The 12,257-nt window shown below is 49.5% G+C and overlaps 1 protein-coding gene across 2 annotated transcripts in view; it reads left to right on the top strand.

Annotated features, from left to right (window-relative positions):
- ASTN2 (astrotactin 2) overlaps window positions 1–12,257 on the top strand; it is a 352,662-nt gene that overhangs the window by 254,843 nt on the left and 85,562 nt on the right. For both annotated transcript variants that reach the window (XM_074556304.1, XM_074556303.1), the window contains one exon: window positions 10,630–10,763. In XM_074556304.1, coding sequence (XP_074412405.1) covers window positions 10,630–10,763 — 134 coding nt within the window. The remainder of the gene's footprint in view (window positions 1–10,629; window positions 10,764–12,257) is intronic.

Below are 12,257 nucleotides of genomic sequence, written 5' to 3'. Positions count from 1 at the left end.
GGTCTGGTTGTTTCAGCTGTAGGCTTCTCTTGGCATCCCCTCCTCTCATCCCTTCCTCCCTACAACCATCCCAGACATCCCCATCCTTGCTCCAGCAGTACTTAAGGGAATGTTCTCTGCCTTCCCTGCCCCTATTTCTCTTTCCTGGTCATTCCCATTCTCTCTGCATGAATCCCTTGTGCTGCATCAGCTCCATCGCTTTCCCCTCCTTGCTCACTTCTGATGGGCTGTCCTCTTCCCTCCATCCCTCCATCCCCAGCTTGTTTACCCCCTTCTCTCCATCAGCCTCTCTCCTGCAGGATTTTTATTCTCTCCCTCTCCTTGTCTTGCTGTCCTTGGCACCACAAGCAGGGACAAATCCTGGTTCTGAAGGCTGAAATCCAGCACTGCTGAGGAACTTGCTGCCAGCTCTGCACAAACCTTGGTTCTCCATGTGATGGTGTTTGCAGAGGTCCCAGGATGAGGGAAGAGATGAGGATCTGACTCCATGTTTCAGAAGGCTTGATTTATTATTTTATGATATATATTATATTAAAACTATACTAAAAGAATAGAAGAAAGAATTTCATCAGAAGGCTGGCTAAGAATAGAAAAAGAATGATAACAAAGGCTTATGACTGACCGAGACAGTCCAAGCCAACTGACTGTGATTGGCCATTAATTAGAAACAACCACATGGGACCAATCACAAATGCACCTGTTGCATTTCACAGCAGCAGATAATCATTGTTTACATTTTGTTCCTGAGACCTCCCAGCTTCTCAGGAGGAAAACTCCTAAGGAAAGGATTTTTCATAAAACATGTCTGTGACATCTGCACACTGGAGGTTTTTCCAGGCAGCCTGGGCTGGGCAGAGCTGTAGCTTTCCTCTCTGGAAGAAGTGGAACTCATGGGGGCCATGTCCCTCTCCTGGAGAGGATGGTTTGGTGTGGGGTTGGTGCAGCCTCTGTGGAAAGCTGTTCCCATCCTCTCGTGGCACCGTGAGCTCGAGCACGATAGATGTGCATGGAGAGCAGGGCCATCATCTCTCCCTCACCCTCCCCTGTGAGCAGGGAGGGTTACCATGAAAGAAAAAGGGATTTAGGGGTGGGAAGGAACTGCCACCACCACAGGGACATCAGCCTGTCACCCAAGACCCCAGCAGAGAGCCAGAAACCCACCGAGTTTAAACTGTGACCGTGCTCTGTGCATTGAAAGGCTGTCACGAATTGTGTCCCACCAGGAGCACCTCATGTATGAAATACCCATTTTCTGCACCAAACAGAGGCCAGGGGTGTCCCAGGCACTGCAGAGTGCTGTTCTCCTGTGCCATAAATAGGATTTTCACGTGTCTGCGCTGAACCAAGTCCAGCATCTCCAATCCTGAGTGCCTGCTTTTCTCCCTTCATGTAGATGGTTCCTAATCAATAGAGTGAGTGCTGACCTTAGAGGAACTGCAGGCACATCCCAGCTCCTGTAGTGTTAAAAAAAAAGAAATTGTAAACACTCTCTACATATGTGTCCACAAAGAAAATGCTGTGCAGACAGATAACAAGGTCATTAACAAGGTGGATATTGACTTCTATAAACTTAGCTGAAAGTTTTCCTGTGTAAGCTGAGCAGCAAAGATGAAGCAAAACACAGGTAAAAGACATTTTGCCCTCTTCAGCATGTGTATTTTTTTAATAGGTTTGTCTTTTCATCTGCCTTAGTGCAGTGAGTTATGAACTTTTTAAAATTTACAGCTCCAGCCCTATCCAAGGCCGTGTTCTCAGTTGCTGATGACCTTGCCAGACTCTCAAATGCTGGAGTTTCAGTTTCCATGCTGGGTGTCTGTTGTGGACTGATTTGTGGTGTTTCTTTGTGTGCATGTTTGATTTCAGCTAAAACTGACCATTTCCAAGCAGGAGATGAGGTGAAAATATATCACTTTGCCCACATGAAATGAGTTAAAAAACTCTATTTCCACGTCAGTGGGAATTGCTGTTTTCTTCTTGCTTTGAAGCAAAGGTCTGAAATGTAAAGGGCTCCAGGAGTTTTGCCTTTTGCTGTCCAGGGAGAATTTGTCCAGAGGAAATGTCCTCAAGGTAACTCTCAGCTCTGTGTGATCTGTGCTCCCAGCCCAGCTCCAGCACCACTCCTGCTCCCAGTGGGTGAAGCAATCTCAGTATGAGGAAAAGCATCAGGTCCCTCTTTTCCTTCTTGTATTCAGTGAGAATTATGGACTGAGATCCTGCTAGGAGTTTCTTTGTTCCCTCTGTGGTTTGATAGTGTTGGTCAATGAATTTGCACCATCGCTGGTCACTGCAGCCTGGCTGGGGGCTGTGAAAGGGCTGGAGCTTGCCAGGGTGAAGGAGATGTTTTTGGAGGTTCAAGCAGCTCTTGAAGGGCTTTGTTGGGTGTATTTTCTGCAGCTGTCACACTGGTGTGGCTGTGGAGGGCAGGTTTGACAGGATGGACTCCTGCTGGAGCAGAGGCAGTGCTGGAGTCCCCCCTGCACCAGCCCCTGTCACCTGGTGAGATCCAGAGAATCCAGTTCTGTAGGACCATCGCTGTGGCAGCTCCAGGGCTCTCAGGCTGAGTGCTCACACTGGGACTTCCAAAGGTGTAAAGAGGCACTGTGACTTTGGCTGTCACCTCCCAGGAGCTCTCTGGATGCTGCATCAGTTTTGATCGATAACAACATCTCTCTTGTGCTCCCTTTGTGCTCTGCGGCAGTGCAGACACCACAGCGGCCCCTCCACATGAAGCTGGAGGAGATTCTCCACTGCAGGGCTGCAGAGGAAACCTCCACCAGTGTCAATAGCTGGCCATGCCCAGCAGCAAAGAGCTTCTCTCTGTGGTGGGGCTTTCTGCTGGCAAAATGCTCTCAGCACCTCAGGGGCTGGATGGATGCTTCTCAGTGCATGTGGTGGGAGAGAGAGAGAGGTGGTGACCCCGGGTGCTTTCACTTTGGGGAACATCCTGGAGTCAAAGAGAAGAGCTGCTTCTCACCCCAGTTATAGTCCCCCTGGGTTATGGTGACTTTCCTCTTTCACCTTAAACATATTTCTGCCAACCATAGGGTAGGCACCCTCTTTCTTACTGCCCAGCACAGCCCTGGAGTGCACCCAGAGGCACAGACTGAGTGAGAGCACAGCTGTGCATGATCTGCAAACGTCCTTGTCCCTCACAGGCAGGCAGGGAACACCCTGCTTCCCCCATTGTGACCATGTTCACAGAGATCTGAGGATGAGGGAAGAGAGGAGGATCTGACTCCATGTTTCAGAAGGCTGATTTATTATTTTATTATATATATTACATTAAAACTATACTAAAAGAATAGAAGAAAGGATTTCATCAGAAGGTTAGCTAATAATAAAATAATAAAGAAACGATAACAAAGGTTCTGTCTCGGACTCTCTGTCCAAGCCAGCTGACTGTGATTGGCCATTAATTAGAAACGACCAACATGGGCCAATCACAGATGCACCTGTTGCATTCCACAGCAGCAGATAACCATTGTTTACATTTTGTTCCTGAGGCCTTTCAGCTTCTCAGGAGGAAAAATCCTAAGGAAAGGATTTTTCATAAAAGATATCTGCGACACCCCATCCCCTCCCAGGGCATCCTTGACAGGGATGCACATGTGCATGCCCAGAGCCACCGGGCAGCTGTGGCCAGTGAAGGGGAGAAAAGGCAAGGTATGCTGGGCTGTGTGACCCTTCCTGTTCATGGTCTGTTCATTTTTCCCCCAAAAAACCCTGAAACAAGCTTCTGTGGAGCAGCTCAGCCAGCTGCAGAAATGCTTAGAGGGTGGTGTGCTGAGGGGGGTGTGGAGAAGGGAGGCAGGAGAGATCAATCTCACTCCTACTGGGAAATGGATTCAAACTCCTGCTGTGTGTATTTAAGGAGACAAATGGATGTGGAGCCTGGATTTTTAGGAGACCCCTAGGACCTTGCTTTAATTCGAAAATTGAGTAATCTCAGCATTTGCTGCAGCCACGGCCTCCTCACAGCACACATGGCCCAGCCCATGGTGTGGGGGCTTGCTGGGGGGCACATCCCTGTGCTGCTGGTCCCACCGGCCTCAGCAGGAGCCCAGAGCGTGCCTGGGACCCTGGCAGGGTTCTTGGAGTCAGCTTCTTCATGCGCTGGGGGTCACCAGCTCGGATGACAAGTGAGGCTGGAGCAAAATTCCCAATTTTTTCTCCCCACTCCTTGGGCAGGAGCCATCTCCTGCAGAGCAGAGCGTGGCCACTGCTGTTCCCACTGTCCCACCAGTGTCCCCAGGCTGGCAGGGTGTTTCTAGCCAGGGTCAAAGGTGTCCCCAAGGCCATGGGCTCAGTTTGACCCCAATCCAGCACCATGGCAGAGCCTCTGGAGGACACACAGCATCCCCAAAGCAGCCCCTGAATGCTTGGGCACACAGAGCCAGGGATTTTTTCTTCCACTGCCAGAGCTGGCAGAGAGCCTGGCCCAAAGTGGAGACAGTGTTCTTGTGGCTGAGGTGAGCTTTTGGTTTGGTTTGGGGTGTGTTTCTTTTTATTTGTTGTTGCTTTGTTTGAATACCTGCTGATTGGCCCTTTTGCTTCTCCTCTGGCCCTGGAGCATCGTGCTGCAGCTCCAGCTCTTCTTTCTAGGGAAAGAATGGCAGCATTGTCTTGCCTGGCTGGGGCTATAATGGGGAGCTTTGTGCCGAGGTGTGAGAGGAGAGTCAGTTCCCCAGGAGGGCTCAGTGCAGGCACAGGGCTCTGATTCCCTTCCGATTCCCCCTCTAGTTTCCCCTCTGATTCCCCTCTGGTTTCCCCTCTGATTTCCCTCGGATTCCCCTCTGATTTCCCGGATTTCACAGTGTCCTCTGCCTCTCCCAGGATCCTGTTATTCTGTAAATCACAGAAACCAGGATTCTGCCCACCCTGGGTCCCTCCCAGCACCCTGACCTTTCCAGCACACCACTGATGTCCCTTTCCAGGATGCTGGGGATGCTGCTCCTGGGGAGAGGCAGCCAGGGGCAGGGAGGGTGTGAGCAACACAGGATGGGATCGCCTGCCAACAGCAGAACTCCATCCTCCTTTGCTGTGAGCCTAGAACAGCAAAACTCCATCCTCTTTTGGTGTGAGCCTGGAGCACCAAAATTTCATCTTCCTTTGGTGTGAATCTGGCCTTGTGGACACAAACTGCATGATCCTGGAAAGAGTCTCTGGCCTGGGAAATCCTTAGCTTTCCTCCCCTTTCTTGTTTTTCTTCCTCACTTCCAGAGATGTCTATACTAAGGACTGGCATTTACCTTTTCTGGCTTTATTTGAATAAAGGGAGAGGCCATGGGGCATTCCTCTGGGATCTTTTAAATTTTTGGAGGACACAGCCTCCTTTTTATCCCAATTTCCCAGCCTCATTTCTCTTCTCTCTTTCCCCATTGGCTGGGGTACTTGAGAGGTTCAGACTGAAACACCTGATACCAAAGATTCCCCTCTAGTGTTTAACCCTCCCTTTTAATTTTTAATTCTTGCAGAATTTAGGGGTTTTTCTTCCCCATTGTTTCTTTCATCTCTCAATGTCTAATTTCATGTATCAGCAAACCTAAAGTTTATTTGTAAAAGCAAATATATTTTTTCATTCATCAATCAGTGGAATCTTTCCCATTGATTCTTTTATGTCCTAGTGCTGGTTTTATCTACCAGCAGACCCACAGCTTGTTTGGAAAGACAAATCTGCTATTCCTCACACTATCATCATGGTAACATCCTGTTCAGGCTGTGAAAGCTCTTCTGGAGCCTTCATCCTCCTCCAGTGGCCCTGCCTGTGCCTGAGGGAAGGTGGTGGTGCTGTTCATGCCCCATCTCCATCCTGCCATCAGGAAAGGACAGGATGTCTCTGTTTGTCTATTTGCTGCAGTGTCCCTGGACATGGGATGGAGCCATGCTGGCTCAGCTCATGCTTCTACACTTCCTTTTCTCCTTCTGCACTGAGAAGAACAAAAAAGCAAACAGAGATTGGGAAATCAGTGCAAAATCCAAAAGAAACCTAAGATTCAGCTTCCAGATCATCTCCTTTATATGCAGCCCATTTCTGTCCAGCCTACATGTTCACCTGGGGTTATTCTGGTTTGGTTTTTTTTTTTTTTTTTTTTTTTTTTTTTAATCTCCCTGTCTTTCCTTTTTAATTTTTCCAGAAACAGAGATGTGCATCCTAGACTCAGTGAGCCAGATTTCCATGTCAGTGTCAGCCATGGAGAAGACTAGATATTGACAGACAAACACCCAACATGTGTCATTTCCAGTATCCCGTCTGCAAACACCAGCCCTGTGCTGTGTGCTGAGTCCTGCAAATGCTGATCTGGAAAGTTCCTTCATGTCCTATCACTTTCCCCTCCTGGGATGTCAACAGCCAGCCCACAATTAGAAATAACTTAATGCTTCTCCCTCCATCAGCCAGGTCTAACAGAGGACAAAGGAAGTGTTCTTCTCCATTCTGTTACAGAGTGTCTCAGCTATAAAATGGGGCCAAATGGCCTCCCCCTGAGCACAAATAACAACAGGAGAAAGATCCATATGCAATTGAGTGTAGGATGAATGTGCTTAGCTGATCGTTTGTTTCCCTAATATTTTTTTTATGAATAGGCTTAGCTTATGGTAAGATGGGACTTTATGGTCCTGTAAGTCTTGCTTGTGTCAAAACAAATGAACTAGCCATCCTAGGGGGGAACTATCAATCCAATAGATGTGTGTGCATGGGTGTGGGGAATCAGACCTATTATACCTTTAAGAGCAAATTAGATGCTGTTCCTATGATTCATAAAGCTATATATCTAATGGCATGACTCGTCATCTAGAAAATAAACGTTTCGAGCCAGTTTCTCATCTCATAAATTTCCCCTCTGGCACCGAAGGACATAAACTAAATGGGCTGACTCACAGGGAAACAATACAATTTGGATACTTTTAAATGAGAGATAAAATTGCCTTAGGGCACACAGTGGTGTTGGGGTCCCAGGGAGTGGCTGGCAAGCACAGGACAGTGCACTGGGGGTCACTGCCATTCCCAGGGGATCAATCACTCCTGGGAAGCCCTTCATGATTCCAGACCTTCTTGAGCCTGTGAAGACATGACCATCGTGATGAGGCATGCAAAATGGAAGTGGTCATGTTTGGGGTGGACTCGTGTAGGTGCTGTGTCCTGGCAGGGAGGAGAGCACTCACTGCACGCTCTGAGCATGGCAGGGAAGGACAGGAGATGTGGAGAGGAGGGGAAGGTGGTTCTCAGCCACCAGAGATCAGGAAGGTCCCTGTGCATTCATTCCCTCCTGAAGCTCTCCCAAAGCAGCAAAACCTCATCCTCCTTTGTTGTGAGCCTGGAGCAGCAAAACTTCAGCCTTCTTTTGCAGCTTCCCATGGGATGGATCTCAGCACCTTCACTGCATCCCTGTCCATCACTCTTGGTCCTCCTGCACCGCTGGGCTCCTTGGTTGGGTGGCAGCTGCCATTCCCTTCTTCTTTGTGATCTCACCCATTTCTGCTCCCCATCAGTTTGCCCTTGCTGCTTCCCCACCCTTCAACACACACTCCCCCAGCACTCATGGGAAAACCCCAGGCACCACTGTCTCAGAATTCCACTGGAAAGTAGGAAAAGCCATAGAATCCCAGAATCACTGAGGTTGCAAAAGACCTCCAGTACTGAGTCCAACCTTTAACCTATCACTCCCTTGTCACACCACAGCACTAGTGCCTCATTCAGCTGTTTCTTGAGCACCTCCAGGGATGGGGACTCTACCACCTGCCTGAGCAGCCCTTCCCAATGCCTGACCACACTTTCAATGAAGAAATTCCTCCTGATGCCCAACCCAAACCTCCTCCTGTCCCTGTTCCCTGGAGCAGAGCCCGATCCCTCTGTCCCCTCCTGTCAGGAGCTGTGCAGAGCCACAAGGGCCCCCCTGAGCCTCCTTTGCTCCAGGCTGAGCCCCTTCCCAGCTCCCTCAGCCTCTCCTGGGGCTCCAGACCCTTCCCTGGACACACTCCAGCCCCTCAATGTCTTTCTTGTCATGAGTGGCAAGAACTGGAGTCAGCACCCAAGGTGCAGCATCACCTGTGCCCAGCACAGAGGGACAAGGCAGGGACAAGCCCTGGGTGCCTGGCTCTCCCAGCCTGGCCCTGGCATGAGTCAGGAGCCAGCAGGGGCAGCCCTGCTCCCAGTAACCTGGTTAGGGGGTGGGGGTGTGCCCGCCCTAATGAGCATAGCATCCATCCCCTAACCTCGTTTGTGTGAAGGGTGACACAAGGCAGATGGCAGCTGGGCACCTGAAGGATCTAATTAAAACCCCTGCGAGGCTGGGCAGGCAGAGCAAGGGGGATTGCTCATCCAGCTAGTGCTTAACATCAGGAAAAAAGCAAAACAAGGAGTTGACTGCTGGATTTACTGAAGGACATGGATAGGGTGGGTGGGGTTTCTTCCCTAAGTTGGGGATGTGCAGGGAGGGGCTGGGTTAGGGGACAGGGAGGCATGTGCAGAGTGACAGGGTTGGGGACAGTGCAGCAGTAGCAGAAGTGTGACAGTGCAGTGTCACAGACATCTTTTCATGAAAAATTCATGAAAAAATCCTTTCCTTAGGATTTTTCCTCCTGAGAAGCTGGGAGGCCTCAGGAACAAAATGTAAACAATGGTTATCTGCTGCAGTGGAATGCAACAGATGCATCTGTGATTGGCCCATGTTGGATGTTTCTAATTAATGGCCAATCACAGCTGGCTCAAACAGAGAGCCCGAGCCACCAACCTTTGTTATCATTCTTTTCTATTAGCTTAGCTAGCTTTCTGATGAGAACCTTTTCTTCTATTCTTTTAGTATAGTTTTAATGTAACATATATCATAAAATAATACATCAAACCTTCTGAAACATGGAGTCAGATCCTCGTCTCTTCCCTCAACCTGAGACCCCTGTGAACATGGTCACAGTGCAGCTCTTCCCAGGATCACCCACATCTGTCTTTGCCTGCAGAGCCTGTCTGTGCACACGGGTACCTCAGCACAGGGTATTTATCTTGCTTCCTAGGGAGAGCACATGCTTCCCCATCCATCTGCACACATCCTCTGCTGCTCCTCTCCTGCATGGACCCCCTGCTCTCTCTCTGGTGTGTCTGCATCCATTTATCTGGGTGTCACATAAACTCCTCTCTTCATCCCTCTCTCCAATTACTTTGGATGCCCTTTCCAGACTAGCACTTCAATTACTTTCTAAAGAACAGAGTAAAATAATGTCACCTTTTCTTTCTTTCACCTGTTCCTTCCTTCCTTCCTTGTGTGGTTTTTTTTTTTTTTCTTCAATTTTTTCCATCTGGAACAGTCCCATTTTGCAAATGCCTGGAAGCAGAGAATTTTGTAGACACAAGAGCCTTGAGGCCTCGTTAAAGGTGCTGGGGGTGTTGGGGAGAGCAACAAAACCCTGGACAATGGCAGCCCTGACGTCAGGCTCTATTTATACCTCCTCCTTTCAGAAACCTCCCTGGGATGGAGCTTTTCCTAGAGTTTTCTGCTCAGTGCTGCTGCCTGAGCTGTTCCTGTGCTCCTCAAAGGGCACAGATTTATTTCCAGGCGTGCCCTTGCAGCACAGGCCATATCAGCAGGGCCAGGCTTCCGCAGGCAGCTTCTCATGGAAGAGCAGTGTTGCCACAAGTGAGGCTGCTCCATGTGGATGAGGACCTGTGGAGGTGTTTCAGCTCCCAAATGTGCCTCTTGAAAGGTCAAAAGCATTACAGAGCTTTGTTCTAGTGGCTGTGTTTTGGTGTTCTGATTATTCTAGATGGGTGTTGTGGCTTTGCAGGGTTGGGTTGGATGTTGGCTCTGTGTGTGTGAAGGAGATGTTTTTGAAAGTGGAAGTTTAACTCTAGGCAAAGGGTAGTGGGAGAAACCACCATAAATCCATATGGTCCAAACTAGAGCAGGGTATGGAGTGAGGGATGCCCCATCCTGTGGGATGAGCACAGCAGGGACACTGAGGGCTGAGACCTGGAGGGCCTTGCCAATTCTGACCACAGTTATTATTCCAGGGATTCATTGGTATTATTAGGAGCAGTCAGGGTGGTTCCTGAGGACATCCTGCAAGTATTTTCCAGGTTTTATTCTTTTCCTTGCAGCTAGTGCTGTTTTGCTCGTGAGTGTTCCTTAGACGAGTGAATAAAGCAGCAGTTTGCTTGCAGGAGGGCGCTTTGTGTGAACAACCAACCTGTGAGAAGGATGGAAGGGGTGTTGTTGGGAATTTGTTGGGCATTACTTTATTCTAAAGGGACAGAAACAGCTGGGCAGAAGGGCATGGGGAAGAGTGGAAGCAGTGTGAAAGTACTGTGTGTATCCTGTTCATTGTCACAGAGGGACTCGTGCTTCTTCATGCAGCTCTGTGTTCCCCCACAGGAGATCCCCATCCCCATCCAAAAGCATTCAGGGATGAACCAGCACCACTCAACACATGGGAGTTAAACCCAGGGAGGTGAGGGGCCATGCCCAGGACATGCAGAGAGGCTGTGGCAAAGCTGGGAGGACACTTTCTCCAACCCATCCTGTGTTTCCTGATCCCAGGGCTCTGCACACTCCCCCTGATGCTCGATGCTCAGCCCCAAAGCCGAGCCAGATTTCACTGAGTCTTTAGCACACAAGTTCATGCTTTTTGTTCTCACACCAGGCCTTCAAGGGAGCCCTGATGAGCTCATACTGGTGCTCTGGGAAAGGTGATGTTATCGAAGACTGGTGCAGGTGCGACCTCAACGCCTTCGATGAGAACGGACTCCCGAACTGCAGCCCTCTCCCTCCGCCTGTGTACGTATCCTGTGAGCCCCCCAGGGATCACCAGCCCCTTTCCCGTGGGTCACAGCCCCCCAGAACCACCCCATTTCCCAGGGGCTCACCTCCTTCTGCAGCCTTGGGGCTGGGGTCTGCACTCCAGCCTTCCTCACCGTGTGAGTGATGTCTTTAGGATATCCTGGCTCTGGCTGTGGCCCTGGAAGGTTTCCTTATAGATTTTCATCACCTGATTAGCAGGGCTTGTAGAATGGGATTTCAAATGCTGAAAGAAATGGAATTACAGTGCAATTCATTGTGGCTTGTCAGAGCAAGAGCAAATCAGGAGCAAACTGATGGGGAATTAGCTGAGAAAGCAGGAAGACTGGCTCCAGCGAGCCACAAGGAGCAGAACACCTTCTTAGTGAGCCAATATCCTCAGAGGGGATTCATTTCCCATCTGGAGTCCAGCAAACATGCTGTGTGTTTGGAGCCAGACTCTCCATAGCCCTGTACTTGGTGTTGTCATCTGCCCCGGAGCAGAGGGAGTGGACGCCTCTGCATTAGCGCAGCCAGGAGCACAGAGCTCCTTCCTCTGCCTTCATCCCAGCCCACGTTGTTCCTGCTCTGGGCAGGAGCTCCTGCACAGCTGCCCTGCTCTGGCTCTCCCCCACGCCCCTCAGAGGTTTGCAGCTGGGTGAATTCACTCTGCTTCTCCCCCTTCTCTCCCTCCCTCACCTTGGCCACGCAGACCTGACCCTTCCCTCCTGTGGACTCAGCCCTGCTGGGTTTCAAGAACCTGAATCTTCTCCTGTTTTGCTCCTGGTTCTTGCTTACCTTGCTGAAGTTCAGCAGCTCTCCCAGACAATGAAGGCCCTTTAGATGAGATATTTGGGGTGGCATGAGCTTGCCTTCTCCAGGAGCAGGGGGAGGCTCCCAAGGGCACACATTGCTACAGGATGGACTCAACTAAATTCAGCTTTTTGATGCTCAGGAGCCCCTGTGACCTCTGTCCTTGGGGCTTTGTGGGCACACCCACATGTATGAATATGGGCCTTTCTAGGGGTAGTGCTGCTTAGAGATGTGGATTGCTCCCCAGAAATGGAGCTCATGTGTTGGGAAGGATGAAAATTTGACCAGAAAGTCTCATAGATATATATGCTTAGCAGAAGGATTTTTAAATGTAGAATCTGATGAAGGAATAGAGATGGAAGCAAATTTTGATATAGAAGAAAACAATTGCTGAGCCAGTCTTACTGGATAACCAAGGAGGCAAAGGGTGTGTGAGTTAGAAGGGGTTTTTATGGCTTAGGGCAAAGGATAAACCCACCCCAAACAAGAAGATGTTTTACCAAGCAGAAAGACAGCACAGGCAAACAAGGTAGCAAAGTTGCAAGTAGAAAAAAGGTCTCAGAATTTTCCACTGCAAGAAAACTGAAAAACAACTTCTAGCTTAAACTGTAATGTACTGACTTTTAGTGATTGGAGAACAGTAACATGAATATGGTAATTACAGTAGTTATGATAGGCTAC

This window comes from Zonotrichia albicollis, chromosome 21, assembly GCF_047830755.1.
Source record: "Zonotrichia albicollis isolate bZonAlb1 chromosome 21, bZonAlb1.hap1, whole genome shotgun sequence".
Classification (NCBI taxonomy): Eukaryota; Metazoa; Chordata; class Aves; order Passeriformes; family Passerellidae; genus Zonotrichia; species Zonotrichia albicollis.
The sequence above is the reverse complement of the archived record's forward strand: the minus strand, read 5'-3'. Positions and strand labels throughout refer to the sequence as shown.